Genomic DNA, 21,413 nt, shown 5'->3' on the forward strand with positions numbered 1-21,413 from the left:
TCTCTTAGTCTGCAGGATGCCTTAACAGCAATTTGTCCTAATCTGCCGGACAGGCAAGGGGAAAAACTGACTATACTGTGACTCCAGGATGACACTATCACTTGGCGTAGACTGGTGGATATTTACTGCCACTCTTCATAGGAGAGCTGCTGAGTTTTGTGAGTTGTAGTCACTGGTGGATTTACAAGAATTTCCCCACTCTGTGGAGATCAGCAGAGGATTCAGAGTAGTTACTGAGAACTGTATTTGCAATAACAGATTGAAATTGTCTTATATTAATTAGTCTGGTCTGTTCTAGAACTGTGAGACATCTGTTATTATTTCAGTTCTTGCAGAGTTGAAAGACTTCTGAAGGGGTTTAGAATATGAGTTTTACTGATTAGGTTTCCATCTTAGCAGCCTGGAAGAAAGAAAAAGTTGCTGAGGAACTGTAAGCTTGTTTACTAAAAAAAAATAATAATAAAATAATCTGTCTTGGTTCTTCCTCTTAAGATATAGAAAAAAATGTGATAGATGCAAGCAGATCTGTCAGAGCTCATTTCCCACACAGTCCTAGGTTGCTAATAACCATTGTTCCAATACATTGGAATTAATCATTGAATGATGTGAAAATATACAGCGCTACCTGAACAAACACGTTGTGCTTGGCCCTGCAAGATGAACCAACCAGATATAGTTCCCTGGAATAGCTCATTCATATAGAAATAGGTTAACACCTTGTCATATTTATACTCCAAAGCATGCCAAGGCAGAGAATAAATAAATATTTTCCTGTCTTCTAGGGTGAATACTTCTCAGCTTTCAAGCAGGCTTCTCGTCGGGAGGATGACATTGCTATTGTGACCTGTGGGATGAGAGTCCTGTTCCAAGATGGCACTAGCCGAGTGGAGGAGATAAAACTAAGCTATGGAGGAATGGCTCCTACAACGGTCCTGGCACTAAAAACTTGCCAGGAGCTTACTGGCAGGTAGGAATTTTTCTGTGATAAGAAAGGCTCTCTGATGTGAAGGTGGTGAATTTTACAGGATACTGTAAATACTATAAATTCTTTCTGATAGGACACAGAAGGAGCAAGTGGAAGAAGCGTAGCTATACTTCTGTGGCTGGCTGTGTTTTGTGTGATGCCCTGCTGACTCCAGTACTCCTTACCCTCAAAGATCCATGTCAGTCCCTCACTGAGCACAGTTTTCTTGCTAAATTTGTTCATCCATTGAAGTGGGCAGAAGCTAGATGTGGGGATGACCTACAAAACTGATTTTCTTTCAAACTGGGTTAAGAAATCTGTAGTCTTATCATTTAATAACTTTGCCACATCTTTAGAAAAGATGATAGGAGCTCAAGATGAGAGCGAAGCTGACACATATACTATAAACAGAGATAGAACAGGGGGCTGTTGCTTGAGAGCTTGCGGGGGCTGCCATGTCAAAAGAGTTAGTCTTTCTCCATGATATTTAGGTCTGAGTATGGGCTCTGTCACCTTTGTTCCCTTGCAGAGACTGGAATGAGAAGCTGCTGCAGGATGCCTGCCGCTTATTGGCGGGTGAGATGGATCTGTCTCCTTCTGCACCTGGTGGGATGGTGGATTTCCGACGCACGCTTACACTCAGCTTCTTTTTCAAGTTCTACCTGACGGTCCTTCAGAAACTGAGCAAGAACCACAATGGCACTGTGAGTGCTGCTAGGGAAGGCAGATTTTGGGAAGAACCACCTGTATGTACCGTCCTGTTGGGGAGGCATGGGGAGGGTTCAGATTCAAGCAGAGTCATACCTGATGGTAAACTCCATGTTGCAATAGCTGCCAGAGCTACTCTGCTCCTTATGCTGCGCAACAGTGACTAGTCTATCTTCCCACCTGCTTTCCTGGGGCATCCCCGCCTGTGCTGTGGAAGGATGTTGATTTGTGGGTTCACAGGAGGATTCCTGGACTTCTCCACTTGGTTGCATTACAGCTGCCCTCATGGGTCTGTGGCTGTTCTTTGCACAGAGCCTGAGCTTTGTTTGCCTTTCACCCAGTAAAAGTTGAATTATCTTCACTGGAAGATGGAGAATAGAGAATATCCTGGGCCACTGGGGAACGTGAGAAAGGGACCGGCAGGGAAGATGATTGTTCTTTAATATGTCTCTGGCAGAAAAACCTGTGTGAGCCCATCCCCCTGAACTACATCAGTGCTACAGAGCTGTTTCACAAAGATCCCATTGCAAATGCCCAGCTCTTCCAAGTAAGTAGCAGTACCTGCATGATGTAGACCCAGGCTTTTCTGCGCTTCTCCCTTCTCAGGTCGTCCCTCTGAGTATGGGCAACACATGAACTTATATAATGCCGTTCCTGAGGCTTATATTTGGGTCTCGGTCCCTTCCTTGCTTTAGGGTACAATGTCCTTTCCTGTTGTTGCCCAAGACTGTTCCTGACATGTACAGCTTCAAAAAAATTGCTGCAGGTAGCACTTTCCTCTTGCAGCCAGCTCCACATCGAAGCTCAAATTGTCCTGCTGCTTTTCCCCACTTACAGCCTGCTTTTCTTTGTATCTCTCAGACTTCAGATTCAGGATATATCTGCTTCCTTATTTCTCTGTTAATGACCTGTTCTCTTCAGCTTTCAGAATAGAAACTAGCTTCAGAACTTGAACCTTTCATGCAAGCTGTCACATAGCAGTTTGAAAAACCCGAATCCCTTTCACTTCTTTCTCTGTAGCCCCCTCTGTGTAGCCACTCCATCTTGTTTACCATTCTTTCCCACAGGGCTGAGTCCCCATCCCGTTCCCCATCTCTCTAGAATGTCTCATGGTGCCTTTTGCTCTCCCATCAATGCTTCTGTCTCCTGCAACCTAAGCAGTAGTAGTCAGTTATGTGTTTTACTCCAGGAAGTGCCCAGGGGGCAGGCAGTTGAAGATATGGTGGGTCGGCCTTTTGTGCACGTTTCAGCAGCCAAACAAGCATGTGGAGAAGCTGTTTACTGCGATGACATCCCTCACTATGAGAATGAGCTGTATCTAACACTGGTGACCAGCACCAAAGCCCACGCTAAGATCCTGTAAGTGTTGCTTCTGAGTTTGAGCTGTTGGAAGCATCCAGTGCCTGGTGGCTTAGAAAACAATGATCTGCCAAGTTGTGGGTGATGGAAAGGTTTTTGCCTTAGTGGGAACTCCAGTTCATTGCACATTGTTACGTGGAGGAGAGCTGTATGTGTTACAGCTGCCTTGCAAGTCTGCATGTGTAGGAGTATGAGGGAATTAACACCAGACTTGGAGCTTTGCTGAAGCACAAATCCCTCAGCCCTTGGCAACCTTCTTGCATGTCCCATCTCTTCTACTCAAGCATGAGGATTAAAAAGGAGCAGGGTAGGAAAGCATCACAGTGTCTAAGGAGATGCCGTTTTAATCACTAACCAGAGCATGCAGTTTGAATGTGCTCTTTCTACCTGAAAATTTAGATTGTAACGTGTGGTTCCACCACAGCACTCCAGCTGGTGAGTCAGCTGTGTGTGTACTGTCTTCTGGTTTTTGCCTTGCACGGTGCTTGCTTGCACTGACTATGATCAAGCCCCCTGCATAACAGTCCTATGTGAGTTAGCTTCAGCTGTTCGACACAGACCTGTTTGTGCTTCACTGTAGCAAGGTGGATAGGTCAGTGTTTGGAAGTGCAGCTGTCTTTGAATCTTGTCTGTGCGGGGTATGACCGATGCATAATTTATAACAGTAGTGACTAACCAACTCTAAAATGCCTATCCTGGCAGGTAATGTCATCTATGTTCTCGTATGAGTTTTAATGCTGTTATGTCGCAGGACTGATGGCCCCCCACAATCCTTGATTGTGCTTATGCTGTGGTGGCTCTGCGGGCTCTCATCTGCCCTCAGCTGCTTTGGTGTGGGACATCGCATTACATTGCCTGGTGTCACCCTCAATAGCATTGCAACGTGCTGTTCATTTCTCAGGCAATACTTCCTGCCTATTTAAGCTTTGTGTCCAGAGGTTTCCCACAATGGTCAAACATGGGGTGGGCACCATGGTGGTCATGGATGCACAGATGTAGCAGTTGACTCCCAGGTTATGAAAGAAATTGCTCTGTCATCATACTTGAACCATAGGTATTGCAGTGTGGTCATTGATGAGGGCTGCAAATGCATAAGCATTATTACTACTTCCAGTGCAGATGGGGCAATAGAGAAAGCACCTGTGCCTCTGACCACAGTATTTTCTAGAAGTTGCTGTACACATTCTCTTGCATTTGCATTGCATGCTCGTATTTCAGGCTGTGAGCCTGTATTGTTCTGTAAAGGAAGTACTAGAATATGTCATCAGGTGACGGAAGTATGTCAGCCTATGATTTTGGCACTCAAAATATTGGCTCTGAAAGCTTCTACTTCACCCGCATCAGATTTTGACCACTGAGTGGAAATTAGAAGTCATCAGCCTCTGTATTTCTAACTAAAGGAAACTGTCAGGGGGCTGTTTCTCAGGCGTCACTGCAGAACCACGGGAAAGTGAACTTTCCAAAGAAAAATAGCATTGTCTTCGGTTCCTGGTGTCTAAGAGTTCATGTGGGAAAGTTCATTCAGACATTTAATGTCTTTTTGAAAAAGTCTGTAGCTCACTGGGATGCATAAACAGCTACTTTCAGGCACAGTTTGCACTGGAGTTTCAGGAATCTAAACAAGCATGCTGAAAAAATTGCAACAATTTACAGAAAACAATAAATCATTCAGCAGAGACAAAGCCACAGCTTTTCTATTTGCAACAATTCCCTTGTAAAGCAAGCCAATTATATAGCCAGTGTACAAAACATTGCAAAAGAAGCTTGAAAGTATTTTGTAATATATTTTTTATGAAGTGCTGCTTATAAATTAAATTGTTTCACTTTTCTAATTACTTTTTCCTGCTTGTCAATTAGTTTTAAGTCTGTAAATGATTCAAACGATTTTTTTGTTAGATACCTCTTTTGCTACCGAAGAAAAGCCTTTCGTGAAGCTTATTGGCTCTTGGAGCATCATTTCATCCTCTTGGAGCATCCTTTTAAATACCCTACCACTTCCTCGTGATTGATACTCAACTTCTCCCTGACTCACAGCCACATTTTTTTCTAGAGTTGAGCCCACAGTAGATGATATATTTCTGCAGTAAAATTTCGTGTTTATGAATAGACAGAGAGGAATCTTGCCTTAACAGAATCATGGCAGCTAAGACCACAGTGGAGACATGCCATCACTAACATCTATCTGTCTTTGCTAAAGGGTATCAAGGGATACAGGTTAGGGGTTAACCTGCTGGGAGGCAGCTCTGCAGAGAAGGACCTGGGAGTGCTGGCGGGCAGCAGGTTGCCCATGAGCCAGCAGTGTCTCTGGTGGCCAAGGCGGCCAGTGGGATCCTGGGGTGCATTGGGAGCAGCGTGGCCAGCAGGGCGAGGGGGGTGACCCTCCCCCTCTACTCTGCCTGGCGAGGCCACACCTGCAGTGCTGTGCCCAGTGCTGGGCTGCCCAGGTCAAGGGAGACGGGGAGCTACTGGAGAGGGTCCAGCGGGGGCTGTGAAGATGATGAGGGGGCTGGAGCATCTCCCTGCTGAGGAAAGGCTGAGAGCGCTGGGGCTGTTCAGCCTGGAGAAGGCTGAGTGGGATCTTATCGATGCAAACAAATGTCTTCAGGGCGAGTGTCAAGGGGACGGGGCCAGGCTCTGTTCAGTGGTGCCCAGCGACAGGACAAGGGGCAATGGGCACAGACTGCAACACAAGGAGGTTCTTCTGAATATGAGGAAGAACTTTGAGGATGACAGAACACTGGGACAGGCTGCCCAGAGAGGCTGTGGGGTCTCCTGCTCTAGAGACTTTCAAAACCTGCCTGGATGAGACTGTGCAACCTGCTCTAGATGAACCTGCTTTAGTGAGGGCTTGGACTAGATGATCTCCAGAGGTACCTCCCAACCGTGACCATTCTGGGATCTATAGTACATGTGGTAATAGGATCAAGTTCAGGTACGCCTTAGGGAAAAGATGTATGATACAGTATAATCCAAAGAAGCAGACTAGTGATCGGACTCAGTCAGGATTCAGATTATCCATATAGATCCCAAATGATTTTAGTCTAATGTTGCCCTTTCTGCCTTGGTCTCACATGATATTCAGGTGACAAATTCCTTCTCTTCTGCAGAACCAAACTTCAGGGAATCAAGCCTGAAAATGTATTGGTATCTCATAAGCGCTGTCAAACACAAAAATGAGAAATAATAACACTGCCTCTCCTCCTTTCTTTAGTTCTGTAGATGCATCTGAAGCCCAGTGTGTTCCTGGGTTTGTGTGTTTTGTCTCCGCCAAGGATGTTCCTGGCAGTAACATCACTGGCATCGGTAATGATGAGACCATCTTTGCTGAGGACGTGGTATGTGGTTAAAAATAGCCTTTTCCAATCACACTGCTCAGGAGACAGGATTTATTTCTGTATAAGGTAGAGGAGTTCACTAGACAATAAGAAATCTTAACTGCCTAATTCAATAAGGCCTGAGTCCCTTTGCCCCACACCCCTCTCCTCTGTGTTACCTGCTTTATTCTTCTCTAAGCTGTAGGCTACTGGGACAGGCTCGCTCACTTGGTTACTGTCCAAAGTTGTTTGTGATTGTTTTCCCTTGACTGGTTTTAAAAAGACCAGTCTGAACAAACCAATGAAAAACTGCCCAAAAGGAGCAGATGAACAGAATTATCATGAGCCTCTCAGTAACTGCATATATACACTCCAAATAACGGTGGGTCCTAATCTTGCCTGTAGGTCACTTGTGTTGGTCATATCATTGGTGCAGTTCTTGCAGACACACAAGAACATTCCAGAAGAGCAGCTAAAGCTGTAAAGATTAAGTATGAAGAACTCAAACCTATTGTCACAATTCAGGTAAGATGGCTCAGATCTGCTTCTGCATTTAGCTTGGGGACCCCCTGGTGTCTAGTTAACTTCTGTTCTCACACATGGTTATTTAGCCACATCTTTTGCTAGTCTTTGTGGGTGCAGCAGGATTTAGATAGAAGGAATCTGCATATTTAAAGAGGACACACCTTTATGTGGTACTGATTGGGTGTACGCTAACTTGTTCTGTGTTATTTAAAGCCAAGATAAACCAAACTCTGGTATATAAATTGTGCTCAGCAAAAATTTGTTTAAATTAACAAGGTTACTATCAGTTACATTCTTACCTGCAGGTGCTTGCTTTCAATAGTCTCTGGTATGGTCCTGCTGACTTCATTGGTATTCATTCATTCTTCATTCTCTGGTTTATAACACTTAATAATAGGATGTGAAAACATCTCTTCTAGCTCTCACTGCACTGCTTTTCTCAGATTTCTGCAGACCACTTCTTTAGTTTCTAAGCTCATGAAATTAATTTTCAAGACTTCACTCTCCACTGTGAACATTTCCACTGACTGTATGGACACAGCCCTTAAGTGGCTTTTCTCAAAGATGAAGAAAGTAATGTCAACAATTTGTGTCATTTCATGCTTTTTTTTTTAACTAGTAGAGTTGTTGACAAGATTTCCTTAGGTGAAAGTAAAAGCAAATGATAATATCTAATACAGCATTCACATCTAGAAATGAGAAACACTGTATGAAGCTGTTATTGGGTAGAAATTAGGACCATGGGTTTCTAATTATTTGTTTAACGGTCAGTATTTCATACCATGTATTTTGTAATGTGAATTGTATTCATGTAAATACAAAGACTCTGAATTGTCTAGTACAGACATTGGTACTGTCATCTGTGGACAGAGGTTTTGGGTTGTTTGTTTGATTTCTGGGTTCACAAATGTGTGAGAACTTTTCCTTTTCTGAGACTTCTAGTTGTTTATTCAACCAGAGAAGATGAGAGTGGAGCCAAAAATGTGCTGCTGCTGATGTTGTTTGATCGTTCTGTGGATCTGGGTTGTGTTGTGGGTTTTTTTATTATGGAAAGCTTCAGTTCTGGCAAAAGTGAAATGTCTTTGTAGAGCTTCCCCAAGAAAAGTTATTGTATATTAGCTCAGAAGTTCTTGTGCTTTTTATCTTGGATATTTTTTCCTCAGTCAGAGAAAGCTTTGTTTTCACCCTGCTTCCACAAAAATTTCATTGTGTCATTGTTTCCTAGGAAGCCATTGAGAAACAATCCTTTCTTAAGACTATAAAGAGGATTAAGAAGGGAGATGTGAAGAAAGGATTTGAAGAATCTGATCACATTTTGGAAGGTGAGAATAAGCATTTATACTTCTTTTAAAATAGGATAGTTTGTGACAAAAGTCGAGCTATCAGCCTCCTTTTTATGCATATGAGACAGAATTCATGAAGTGAGGCTTGTGGGGCTAAATTAGTTTAATATTAAGTCTCAGCTAACTGTTTATATACAAATAGCTCATGAATGATTTAATTTCAATTTCAAACAGACTTGGATGCTCCCAGCTGTGCCCCTGTAAACACTCTCTTCCAATGAAAGGACACTTTTTTTTTTTAAAGCAAATATTCTACAAAGTGATTTTTTTTTTTTTTGAAACTTATCCATATAGGAGCTTTTTTGCTGTCCATACATAGTCTGGTCTGAATCTTCTAGACAGTCAGATTCCTTTAACCTGGTATACGATTGTATTTTATGAAAATGGGACATAAATGCATCTGAAAATCTGATCCACTAACATTGGTGGCTGTAGGTGTCATGAAGAACATGGCACTGCCCTGTAACGCTTTCTCAACATTGACCGTTGGTCGGTCTCTGAGGACAGGTTTTTTTTGGTGGGCTGCTTGGTTTCATTTAGTTGGAGTCTGCCGAGCAGGCTGTACAGACATGGGTTAACACAGCAATTATCAACAGTTGTTTAAAATCGTTGAGTTAGAAGGGGAGAGTGCCAGAGCCGTGAACTAGAATATTCTGTCAGACCAATGTTATTGCTTGGTGTATGTATCACGATCAATAGCTCCCGAGAGGAGGAGTCTCAAACATCGGACCTTTTGAAGGATTATGTATTTATCAATAAAAGGGTGTTGTATTCCTCTTATAGATCTGAGAGGGAAGTTTAATCAGTTACAGACACAAAGCCTGCTACGAAGGGATTATCTCAAAGATCACAGGGAAGCAAAAACCCCTTACCTCCTTGTGGAGGAAGAGGGAAGTTATTTAACAGAAACACCCATTTCCAGGTCTGTTGTTTGCTGTATTTTGATAGGCATTGCTGAGACTTTGCTCTGCAGTCAGCCACTGGCGCTGGCACTTCAAAGGTGTCAGAAGCTGTTAACTGTTTCTTGTAGTGCACCATATTGCACAAAATGAAACCACTGTGCCAGGCAAGGCAGAAATTGTTCTCAGCTAGAAGAATAGCTTATTTGAAAGGCTGCAGTACTGTGTGAATGCCAGGCCAACCCCGTCGAGGAGACAAGAGAAGGGCCCCTGCTACATATCAGAGTAGGCGTTGTCTCATACACGTGCCCATTTCTCACTGATGTACCTAATGAAGGCAACTATTTTGTTGTTGCTGAATTGAATAAAAGGAAGAGAGGAACAGGATTTCACGAACTGCTCTGAATATTAATTTTGGCAGCTGAATAGACCAGGGCCATGACTGAGAAAGGAGGTTGATTCTGACATTTAATAGCATGTAGCATGACTGGAAATTGTACCCTCAGCACTGCCAGGTAGGATGTCCTGGGAAAGAGCCACTGGCAGTGACAGAGAGATGATTCGAAGTTAGATCTTCTTAAGGCATTTTGGCTTTCTATTTTTGTTCCCCTGTTTCAAAGTGTGTAACCTTGTACTTGACCTGCTCAGCTAAACTATGCTTGATTTATTTTTATCCTTCATCTCAGTGGTGTTATGAGGGCAGTCTGAAAGGCACCAAATACTGCATCTTAAGGGATGCTAGGTTAATGGCATGGCGTGCAGGATTATTTTTGAAATGCCAGCCACTTCCACTTGTGGTTTTGGACTGAAGATTTCTGGAAAGTGGAGGTAGGGGGCAGTATCTAGGGTGCTTTTGGGTTTTAGGGTTTATTTTTGTAATGTTGAACCAGAAGTATCAATTTTAGAGCTAGGGATATCCAATGCTGGGCAATGCAAAGGGATTTCATTTTACACTTGTCAAAAAGGCAATAGCTTACGAGCAGTATGTGACAAGAGACAACTTAAAACACCAGGGACACCTTATTTTTGAGGCATTTCTTTCCATTTTCTAGGTGAGATGTACCTTGGTGGGCAAGAGCATTTCTATCTGGAAACTCATGCTACTGTGGCTGTGCCAAAGGGGGAAGATGGTGAGATGGAACTCTTTGTGTCAACACAAAACCTAATGAAGACACAGGTACTGCCTCGTTGACCTGCTACCTAAAAGGCATTTGTTTCTCAGTTTCAGACTAGATAAATGGTTGTTTTACAGTTGGTCCTATCTTGTCTTGAATTAAAAAAAAAACAAACAACCAAACCAACAACACCACATAGACTTAGAGTTGGGTACTGGATCCAAAGTCCGTATCTATCCCACTTGTGTCCTGAATCTGCTTCCAGGTGACAGAGATGTTTCTGTTGGCGGCACATCTTTGTCACCAGGGATTGAACGCTTAACCCTTTCTAGAGAGGGTGCCAGCTGGTCAGTAGGCATGGCTGTTGAATGACATGTCAGAAAGAGGTGGTATAAGCACTGACTACATATACCAACTCTGCCATCTTGTGAGAGAGGCTGCTGGCACTATGGGGTGTCTTTGGCCTGTTTACTGACTCACCAAGACTGCCCAAAGGTCTCATAATAGAGTGAGGAGAATGGACAGAGTGGTATGGATGTCAGACTCTGTGCTAAATGAGACCTGTGTCTTGGTAACCTCACCTCATGTCAGTTTCTTCCTGAATCTGGTGCTGTCTGCTGAAGCACTGCGTGCCTTCCCACCTCAGAGATGAAATACTGAACTTACTGGTTCCAATTGCACCAAATCCAATTGCAGGACCAATAGGACTTGCAATATAACGGAGTATTTGCACTGCTGCTTTGATTGCAGAAAGGCAATATCTTGGTATCGTATCTAGTTCTCAACACAGCTCAGCTCTGTACGTGTTCTGCTGTTCCATTTTCCTTTAGGAGTTTGCTGCTAATGCATTGGGAGTCCCATCAAATCGGATTGTGGTTCGAGTGAAAAGAATGGGAGGAGGGTTTGGAGGAAAAGAGACTAGGAACACTATTTTGACAACTGCAGTAGCTGTTGCAGCCTTCAAGTAAGTTTGGGTGTGGGGAACAGGGCTTTTCCTTTCAGACTGGTCCAGCCTGCATCTTTCTGGGACACTATTTGCACTGGAGCACTTTCAAGACTCTTCATGCCTTGTTACTGTAGAGCTTATAGCAAGCCTGGGATTTCCCAAAGGATGTACCTAATGGCCTTTTAGCTGGTAGGAGGAATTGAACCAGCTCGGAGGGGCTAATCTTATGCGTGAATGTCAGCTTTTAATAGCAAAGGGGGAAAACTCCTTACTCTGCTCTGAAAACTCTTGTATCACAAATTATCTGCCTCTCCATCACAAACCTTTTAAAAATCCAGCACTAGCCATGCTTGCTTTGTGTAATAGGGTATGAGAGTCTCTTCCTTGCTTTGAAACTCCACTACACCAACCTTGGACCACTGTTTCTCTGCTCTTCTACAAACTGTCTCTTTGGGTTTTTGCCTTGGAAGGGTGGCAGGCCACTGAACAGAAATCCACACTTTTCAAACCCCTAAAAACTCAGGGAATGGACCTAGGCTATAACCATTTGTGAAGCATAGATTTGAAATGTTCTTCTGGTTTCTGAAGTTTTGATATAGGCTCGTCTTTAACTGTGCAAGTTTCTGTGGTTGTGAGGGAACACAACCTCTGAGATGACATTTGTGTAGCGTGCATAACACCACCCTCCCCAATACGGCCCTTGTAGTTCAGGATGCATCCCACTGGCAATGCTAGGTGGGTCTTGCAACGCAGTAGCAATTTAGTAAAGTACCTTTGGAAAAGGAGAGCCAAAATGAAGCTCCTGTACTTAAATCAGCTTTGTTTTTCCTGCTTTGAGCAAACCACCTGCTTTCTCTCATTAATCAGTAATACATCTGCATTTTTCTTTCCTTTATCTCCGCCAGCCAAACTGCTGTTTTATATCCCAAAGGTTATGAAATAAAATCTATGGCATTCCCTAGATATTTGTACAACCTGAAGAGAGTCACTGGGAAGGCAGAATTGTTAGAAAATGAAGAGCAACTCCTCTGCTCCTTGTTTTCCTCCTTGGATAATAAATAAGCAGATAAACAAGGTCAAATTGAAGGCTAGTTCATACTTAGCATTATTATATAACTCCGTATGGCCTTCTCTTTTGCAAAGCTGAGAGAGTGCCTTGAGAAATAATCTGGAAAATGGTGATTGCTCAGTTATTAGCATCTGTCTCTGTAAGAGATTCTTTTTAATACAAGAGTCTCCACAAGAGTTTCAATGAACCAGGTCCCAACCTGAAGTTCTTAATTTTTTTTTTCCCTTTTTTCTCAGTCTTGCCATCTTCTTAAGAGGAAGATATGTAAACCAAGCAGTTTACCCCTAACTCCCCATTGCCACTCCGGAAAGACAATGCTCACCAAAAAGAGGAGAGTCTTGCTCTGTAGGGCCTGTATTGTGGTGTGTTTCAGGCTTTGCCTGATAAATATATCCTTTAACAGAACTGGCCGCCCAGTAAGGTGCATGCTGGATCGAGATGAGGACATGCTGATAAGTGGTGGCAGACATCCCTTCCTGGGGAGGTACAAGGTATGCATACATATGAAATGAATGCATGTTGACTCGGTGTCGTCACCTGAGATGTCAGAGTAGTAAAAGGCTGTGAAAAAATTGCTGCTCCGGTTGTTTCACTGCTGATCTCCCCTGCTGCAAACAGATCAGGTCAGCTGGATTATAGCATTTTTTCTGTTAAAGTACTGCAGAGGTTCTTTTGGCTTAGATGGTTCCCTTCTTGTGACCTCAGCACAAATACTTCCCTCTTCCTTGTGACTGAGGTTTTGCCCCTTTCATAATCCCATCTCTTTTAGATGCTCCCCCATTGTTTATGGTATAATTCTACTGTTTGTTTTGACAAATTTCCTTTCCTCTTCAATCCCTATGCAACTGCTTCTGCTCTTCAAAACAAAAACCTGTTAAGGAAAGTGTGGCTGTGACAACTGGCCAGCACTTATTTTAGAAGAGGTCTCTGAAGCAAGATTAAGATGCATACGCAGACCCTTTACTGGGAAGCTTCCTCAGCTGCTGCCTGTGCTTGTCCTGTACTGCAGCAGAGGACAAGCCAGCCTTTTGCCTGCGTAAGGTCCATTCAGTTTTTGGAGGGAAGCATGAAACGGAGCATTCTATAGGAAACAGATCACTGAGGACACTCTCTTGACAGGTTGGTTTCATGAAGAATGGGAAAGTCAAGAGTCTGGAGGTGTCATACTACAGCAATGGGGGCAACTCTGTAGACCTCTCTTATGGTGTAAGTAAAACTTTGATGGCTAACTAGACAGAAGATATTTCCCTGTGCAACCTTTTACTCTGACTTCAGAGAGTTGTTGGCTACAGCATTGCTTGCACATCTTGCTCTCTGACATGACTGAAACCAGACCTTGCTAGGTTTCTGAAGCTTCTACAGCTGCTCTCTGTGCCAACTGACCTGCCTTGGCATGTGCCACGTAATTCTTATGGATGCTGTAATAGCTTGGATTAGGCAAAAGGGTCAAGAAAGTTTGCTTTGCATTACAGGGAGCTGTGATGGGAAACTTGTTGCACAATGCAAGATGACTGACAGTTCCCCAGCTTTGGGAAAAGCTAGTTCCTTGGTATTAGAAACGTCCAAGTTAGTAGGCTGATCAGGGCAGAGTGCCTAAATCAGCAAGCTGCTTAAGGACTGGCTAAAGTTAACATTGCATTCACAGGCACTAAGAATAGGCCTGACTTACACATTTGTCTCCAAGAATTTTTGTGCTCATGAGTAAAAAACTTTCCTTTTCTGTTGTCCGAGTGACCAACCCAATAGCCTAGCGTCAGTCAAGTTTATTCTAGCTCCCTTTCCTAGTCCACTGAGTCTTTGATCATTTTCTGCAAAAATGAATCAATTTTAGTAGGAGAGAACTGCAAAATCTCTTGACCATAGCCAATTTGACGCTAGCAATGTGGTTGGTGCTGGGCAAAGCAGAATTGCAGAGAACTGTCTTTGTGTAAACCAAGGGCCTGTCTGAGAGTACATCTATGGGAACTGTCTTTTTGACCGTGTCTGAATCGGGGAACTAGCAAGTGCTCCATGTTGAAATAAGGTTGGGGTGTGCATAATCTCCTCTCTGTGCTGCTGCTGGAAGGGAGATCTGGGAACACAAACCAGAAAGAAGCTCTCGTCCTTTCCCAGTTTGGACCATTAGAGGACAAAGATCTCAAACCTTGCAGTTTAGATGTAGCTACTGAAAATCTTTATTTCATATAGCTGCCCTTACTGCCATAGCCCAGTTGCTGAGTCACTTAATATCAGCAAGCTTTCTTTTCCAGTAACAGATTACTCAGTGTAATTAAAAGAATATTCTGGTTCTTCCAGGTGGATAATGGTATTTAGTAGCAGTTTGGCTCAGCATGAGCCCGTGGCCAACAAAGGACTTTGAAGCTCAATCTGTCCCAGGGTCTCAAGTCTCAACAGAGAAGTATGCTTACTGTCCTGGCCTTCAGGAGGGTACCACTTGACACACCATTGCAAATGGACGGAGTACTGACTGCACCGCAGTGCTCATCCAGCTGTGGTGACTACAGAATTGCAGGATACAAGAGAAAGTGCTGGTTGTAAATTAGCTTCAGAGCTTTCTGTCTGGTTTTGATAGCTAGTAGGAAGTCTGACATGATTCATGGAAAATGTATTCACCCCCATTTTCCTTCTCTTCACCAGGTTATAGAGAGAGCCCTGTTTCATTTGGATAACTCCTACAACATTCCTAATGTCAACAGTGTGGGCATTGTTTGCAAGACCAACTTGCCTTCCAACACAGCCTTCCGTGGCTTTGGAGGGCCCCAAGGAATGATGATCGCTGAGTGCTGGATGAGCGACATTGCTCAGAAGTGTGGCCTGCCACCTGAGGAGGTACAGATCCACTGACACATTTCAGGGTGGTGCTGCCTTTGAGTAAGCTCAGGGAACTGAACTACAGAAAATCACTAAGCAGAAGAACTTTTGCTTCATTTTTGCTAAGCCCTTAGCAGAATCTCAAACTTTCTGTAAATCTGCCACATTATAGCATGGATTATCTTCTGCTTCATTATATTCCCTGAATAGCTTCAGTTGTGAAACACCTGCTTTAAGGATAGATATTAAAAAATAAAAAGTCCAAAGGCACTAAGTACCTTAATCTTATTTACAATGTGCTTAAGTCCGAACCTCTACTGAAAATTCCCAGCCTTAATGTTTTAGTCCCCCTTTCCCATAAACAGATACATGTCTGTTAATTCTATTGTCCTGTAGAGTGAGGGGAGGAATAACACTAGGAACCAACATGTTTTTGATGTCATCTATTAAAAAGACCTAGTCTGAAACATTAAACTTGGCATGTCCTTCATATGTCTCTTTGGGAAGGTGCGAAAGCTCAATCTTTATAACGAAGGAGACCTGACTCATTTTAACCAAAAGCTGGAGGGATTTACTCTACGAAGATGCTGGGATGAATGTTTGTCAAGCTCTAGCTATCATGCCAGGAAGAAATTAATTGAAGAATTCAACAAGTAGGTGTTCTGGAGCTGTCCTGTTACTGAGTGCGCCTGTTGCCTACTAACCTCTGAAGTTTTCTTAGCAGCTTGAGTGATATGAAGTCAGACCTTATATTTGCATTGACTTCTAAAAATTTCTCTGTTTGAAATATATGCATGTTCACTGTGGGAAGAAACTTCTATCAGTGAGCTGGTAGCTTAAATAAGGCAGAATTCAGATCTAGCATGACACAAATTTGTAAGGGAAATGTAGAAAAGGGAGAGGGTGTTTGCTAAGTCCAAGTAGGCTTTTCAAATGGCTATCAAGGTAATTTGCTTAGGCTTTCCCCTGCCTTATAGTCTTTTTTTTTTTTTCCTAGTTGGCTTGTATGCACAACTGAATAGTTAATAATCCAGACAATTGCTTCTATAATGCCTCGGGAGCACCTTCAGTTTGGATTTCTTCCTGTTAGAACCCATGAACAAGCCAATTTTTCATAAAAATTACTGATTAACTCAGTCTATATTGCATTCAGGTATTTGATTTCTGCTTTGAAACCCAAGCTGTTGGAGGGAAGCGTAGTATTGAACTGCGATGAAAGCCTCATGAGTATGAGTAATGTTCTTTCCTTGCAGGCAGAATCGCTGGAAGAAGAGGGGGATGTGTATCATTCCTACCAAATTTGGCATCAGTTTCACTATCCCATTTCTGAACCAGGTCTGTAAGTGTCATTCATCTTTCCAGTAGAGAAGCTAGATTTATGCTGCCTCCTCCAGGCCCTCCTCTGTTTGTACCAAACGGGAGCCTTTCACAGAAGTAGTAAATTAGTGAAGAGCACGTATTTTTCAAACCAAAATGAGCAATGCAACAGTTACCAGTTTATATTGTCAAAAGACACCACAGTGCAGCTATGTTTCCATGGTATTGTGTTGTGTTAATTTCCCTGCCTATTCCTTCTTCCTCAATAGACTAAACACTGTTCCTGTATTTGACCTGACTTGATGGACTGTCAGTGGTATTTGCAAGTTTAGGTGAAGGGGCAGATTTAGGTTACTTCACTGGCTTTCTGAGCTGAAAATACTGACTGAGGTTTGTTGGGTCGTTGGAACTTCTAGTGAGTTGGTGAGATTAAACCAAACTCACCTCAAGTGTAAGTTAGTGGCTTGAATTACACTGAATAATGATTTTGGTCTAGTTCTGCATTAATTCTCTCTATAATTTGTAACTGAAATCTGCTAAGGATTTCCCTAGATCATTTATGATGACTCTTGAATTAATGTTTCCTTTTATAGGCTGGAGCTCTGATTCATGTGTATACAGATGGCTCTGTGTTACTTACACATGGAGGGACTGAGATGGGCCAAGGACTTCACACCAAAATGATTCAGGTAATAATGAGTTTGGAGTTAACCACATGAGACATCTTTTCAGAAAAATTACACTCACTGTATAGTACTGCCTCAGACAGTTTGGCACTTCCTCTATGTGCATGCATAGGGTAAAAAATCATGACTAATTTCTCTTAATTGTTTCAGCAGCAGTGCTAGATTTCCAGAGTATTCTCACATTTAAGTATGAGAATTAGATTCTTCATCATCTTAACTCTTATTATCTAGATAATACAGTTTATGCTCACAATCTTCTTATGCTTACAAACTTCTGTGGCAATTTCATTTCATCCCATAAAAATACAGTTTACATATGCTTGCAATATGACTTTTTAAAAAAAATATATCTATCTGCGTATGCTAACAGCTTTGTACTTAAAAAGGCCTAAGGGAGCAACACTGCTTTGGCATGGAAATGAAAGGGGAATCTAATAGGCCTCTTTATCCTCTGATTCTTATAATTGTTGAGAGAGGAATTTAGTCTCACAATAGTGAAGTGAATGTCTGTGTGGCAAAAGTGTACGTGTATGTGCTTGCACACATTCAGTCTGTGAAGGGCAAACCTAACAATGTTCTCATTAGCTTTCAGTCACCAAATTAAATGGGACTTGAACAAAAACGAAATTTGGGACGGGAGAGGGTAGAGGTTGCGGTGTGGATCCTAGCAGTGTAAGCAGTGAATGATAATGCTCATGTATCAGAAGAGCTGCTTACCAATTGTTTACCTTTGCTCTGCAGGTTGCTAGTAGGACACTGGGCATCCCAACCTCCAAAATTTACATCAGTGAGACCAGCACAAACACTGTCCCCAATACCTCCCCGACAGCCGCATCTGTCAGCGCGGACATCAATGGAATGGCCGTTCATGTATGGAAACGGAGTTATTTAAACTAGCGGGTTATAAGCTAGGACTCTAGAACATGAGAAGCTGATATGTATTTACTGCTTAAGGAAAACATAACCATCAAAAGGCAATTCCAGGCTAAGGATACCTTTAAGTTCTTTACCTACTATAACTACCAGCGGTGTTAGGTGATGAATGACCATATTTTTTTCAGGTTGTTCAAAATGAACAGAACAAAACATCCATTTAAATAGCTAGCTAGCTTCATAATTAATGCAGCCTTATCTATAACAAATATATTGTGTTACAAATATTAATAGTAGATGGTTTGTGGGCTGTGCTCCAGAACCTCTAAGTGTTGCCACACTCAGCTCTGATGTAGTGGTTACGGATACAAATATTTGCAGGGTATGTGACTTTTCCACTGAAAAAAAGGAATTTAGGACTGCTCATTCTCAGCTTTAAAGAAAAGGGGAAGAGTAATCCACAAAGTAAAATAATCAGGCTGTTTTTATTCTCTGCACAGATTGTCTGAGTAGGTTGAATTTTGCAAGGTATTTTTTTTGTGTGTTACAGATAATCTTGCTAGATATGTTAAGATGTCCTGCTATGACTTGGCACGGAAAAAGTTACTGTATAAATAGGTGGACTTCTGATATTTTGTGTCATGCTATGGGAAGTTCTGTGCTGTATTTGGGATTTCCTTCTGCTATCGGCACAGCCAATCTGCTTTAAAATCTTTTTCAGTCAACATTTCTTCCTATATAGCATGACATCTGTTAGTGAACTTTATTCCTTGTTGTGATACACTGAAGGCAATATTGATTTAAACAGAAGGTTCTTTGAAACTCTTACAGGGCTCTTAATACTGTAAGCTGACTTTTCAAATCTTAAAATACTGCTTCTCTCTCTTTGTTTCTAGAACGCGTGTCAGACTATCTTAAAAAGACTTGAGCCGATCAAACAGTCTAATCCCAAAGGATCCTGGGAAGACTGGGTAAGCTGTTTGTGTCTGTCACAAGACAAGGGGGCATTGTCAATGATCATTCTAATTACCAAACCCTGTATGCAGGTGTATTCGCCAGGCCTTCTGCATCTTGCTAGCAAAGACAGTGAAACAGAAACTAAAACATCAGTTATGACTTTAATACTGAGATTTCTCCCAATCCTGGGGCCTGCCTGTGACAAACTTGACCAAATAAGTCTTGAGTGTTTATATATATCTTTCTATTTAGGCTATAGTCTTGGGCAGGAAAAAATCTGATTTGTAGTGAAGGGATTCTGTAATAAAGATGACTTTTTGTTGAGCTGCTGTCCGCCTCCTGTAGTGCTCCTTGGCTGCAATTTTTCTGTACCCTCAACAGTAAGAGATCGGGGTGCTGTAAGCCTCTCGGGCCATTTTCAGATCCAAGGTGGTCTTTTCATGGGAGAAGCTTTGACTTTATGATTTGAAAGTCAGGAAAAGATTCCCTGTGGCCTCACTGAAGTCAAGATGACTGTCAGTTTAACCTTTGTCTCTGAGGTTGAAAGTCTAACCTGTAGCTGAGAGCTGAATAAACAAGAGCAAGTCTTATCCCTCTGCCAACAGGCAAGTTCTGGCCTTGGTAGCTGCTGACGGGGCTATTTGGGGAAGCAACTGCATCATGACGTTTCCCTTGGCACTGCTGGTGCTGGGTAGCATGACAGCTGTCTGTCACTAGACACCTTCTATTCATGCTCTCCTGGAAATGTGTTTGAGGCAGCTATTTTGCAGGGACTGGCTGGGCAACTACTGTTTTCAAACTCTTGTTCACTTTCCCAGATTAAAGCCGCCTATGAGAACTGCGTTAGCCTGTCGGCCACGGGGTTTTATAGGTGAGTGAATATTCACACTGCAGAGGCACAGCTTTTACTCGATTGCATGGGTTGCAGCCAGGGAAATTCTGGGAGGATTTACAGCCCCTATCCCCCCCGTCAGTGCTCTGATTTAGGGCTGTGTTCCCTTTCCTACCTAGAAATGTTAAGCTGAGGAGAATCGGTTCCTGATGGAGCACAGCCCTGGGGGCCAAGTTGAGATCTCATGTAAACCTGAAGTAGATCTAACTTCACTCTAGCTGACCTAGGTCTGAGAAGGCATAAATGAAAACAGAGCTTTGCCTGGGGCTCTGCTCTGCATCAGCCTCGTGATTAGATTAGAGCTGCACTAGAACGGTGCAGGGAAAAAGGGGGCAGGAGTTGTCCTTGAGAGCAAAGCTGCTTACGGCAATTGGCTGGAGTGAGTGTTTTCAATTTCATTCTCCCATTTAAGCTCTTACTGGTTCCTGTGCTGTTCTGAAATGAGGCACTTTTCTTAGTCAGCTTTGTTGCTGGAGGAAGAGAGATCCATCATCTTTGAGGCAGAGGGATTGACATAAAAAACTAAACACAGTTTTCAGATAAGCCTATTTAGGACTAAAATACACTGTGAGCTCATTTCTGTTGCATCTCTGAAATGTGTTTTTTTCTCTTAACTAAGTGACTGTCAGTATTTTAATAAACGAGTGCTCAGATAAGGTATTAATACCAGATACAAAGTTTGTCTTGAACTGTGCTTAAAATCCGTTCTTGGCTTAATCCAGTTTTTGGTTCAACTTGATTACGCTCTGAAATTTCATGACCTCCAACAAACATTCAACTACACTCTAAATGCGAAAGATTTCTTACTGGATTGGTGGGAATGAGGTCATAATGGTCATCGCAAGCACTAAGATTCATGGGAAAATAAAGATGGCTGAAATAGTTTGATAGTTTCAGTCAGGGTTTGGAATACAGAACAGGTTTAGCAGATTACTATTTACAGTTTACACTTTTCATTTCTGCATGGGCTTGATGGAAGGGATGAAACAAAAGTGAATAAGGATTTCAACGTTGCAATGTATTTGTATTCAGTTTGACTGTTCATGGAAGGCTTGTGTTCATGTGGCTTTGTTTTTCTTTGCATCAAGAATTCCTGACCTTGGCTACAACTTTGAAAAGAATGAAGGGAGACCATTCTGCTACTTCAGTTATGGTGTTGCTTGCTCCGAGGTTGAGATAGATTGCCTGACAGGTGACCACAAGGTGAGGGGGTCAGCAATGAAATAACCCTCTGTGTTTAGGTGAAGGAAACATTCACAGGGAGCTAGAACAAACACTGGGTGTCAGCCTGTTCCTAGCTCTGCCATTGGTCTGGTGTGACCTTCAGTAAATTTCTTAACTCCTCTGTTCCACAGTGCAACAATCCGTAAAATATAATAAAATGATAATTATCTACCCAGTGGCAGGGATATTAGGAGGCTTAATGAATGATTGCAAAAGTTATTGGATTTGCTTAAGTAAGAGATAGCAGCACTGTGTTAGCACAAAAGAACAGAAACATACTGGAATTGAGTTAATGATTAAAAATAGCACTGAAGACTTTTAGAAAGGAAAAAAAAAATAATCAGAATCTGACCTAGTTGCTTATGCTCAAGTACAGAGCACTGGTGCTAGAAGCTTGGAACTGATATAAAT

The 21,413-nt window shown here is 42.4% G+C and overlaps 1 protein-coding gene across 2 annotated transcripts in view; it reads left to right on the forward strand.

The window, feature by feature from the left end:
- XDH (xanthine dehydrogenase) overlaps positions 1-21,413 on the forward strand; it is a 60,057-nt gene that overhangs the window by 33,832 nt on the left and 4,812 nt on the right. For both annotated transcript variants that reach the window (XM_037405131.1, XM_037405130.1), the window contains 19 exons: positions 783-967; positions 1,494-1,668; positions 2,130-2,219; positions 2,862-3,031; positions 6,243-6,366; positions 6,751-6,870; positions 8,096-8,192; positions 10,165-10,289; positions 11,058-11,191; positions 12,646-12,733; positions 13,362-13,448; positions 14,880-15,071; positions 15,561-15,706; positions 16,307-16,388; positions 16,964-17,059; positions 17,798-17,926; positions 18,826-18,900; positions 19,705-19,757; positions 20,867-20,981. In XM_037405131.1, the coding sequence (XP_037261028.1) occupies positions 783-967; positions 1,494-1,668; positions 2,130-2,219; positions 2,862-3,031; positions 6,243-6,366; positions 6,751-6,870; positions 8,096-8,192; positions 10,165-10,289; positions 11,058-11,191; positions 12,646-12,733; positions 13,362-13,448; positions 14,880-15,071; positions 15,561-15,706; positions 16,307-16,388; positions 16,964-17,059; positions 17,798-17,926; positions 18,826-18,900; positions 19,705-19,757; positions 20,867-20,981 (2,283 nt within the window). The remainder of the gene's footprint in view (positions 1-782; positions 968-1,493; positions 1,669-2,129; positions 2,220-2,861; positions 3,032-6,242; positions 6,367-6,750; positions 6,871-8,095; positions 8,193-10,164; positions 10,290-11,057; positions 11,192-12,645; positions 12,734-13,361; positions 13,449-14,879; positions 15,072-15,560; positions 15,707-16,306; positions 16,389-16,963; positions 17,060-17,797; positions 17,927-18,825; positions 18,901-19,704; positions 19,758-20,866; positions 20,982-21,413) is intronic.

Source organism: Falco rusticolus, chromosome 12 (assembly GCF_015220075.1).
Source record: "Falco rusticolus isolate bFalRus1 chromosome 12, bFalRus1.pri, whole genome shotgun sequence".
NCBI classification, from domain to species: Eukaryota; Metazoa; Chordata; class Aves; order Falconiformes; family Falconidae; genus Falco; species Falco rusticolus.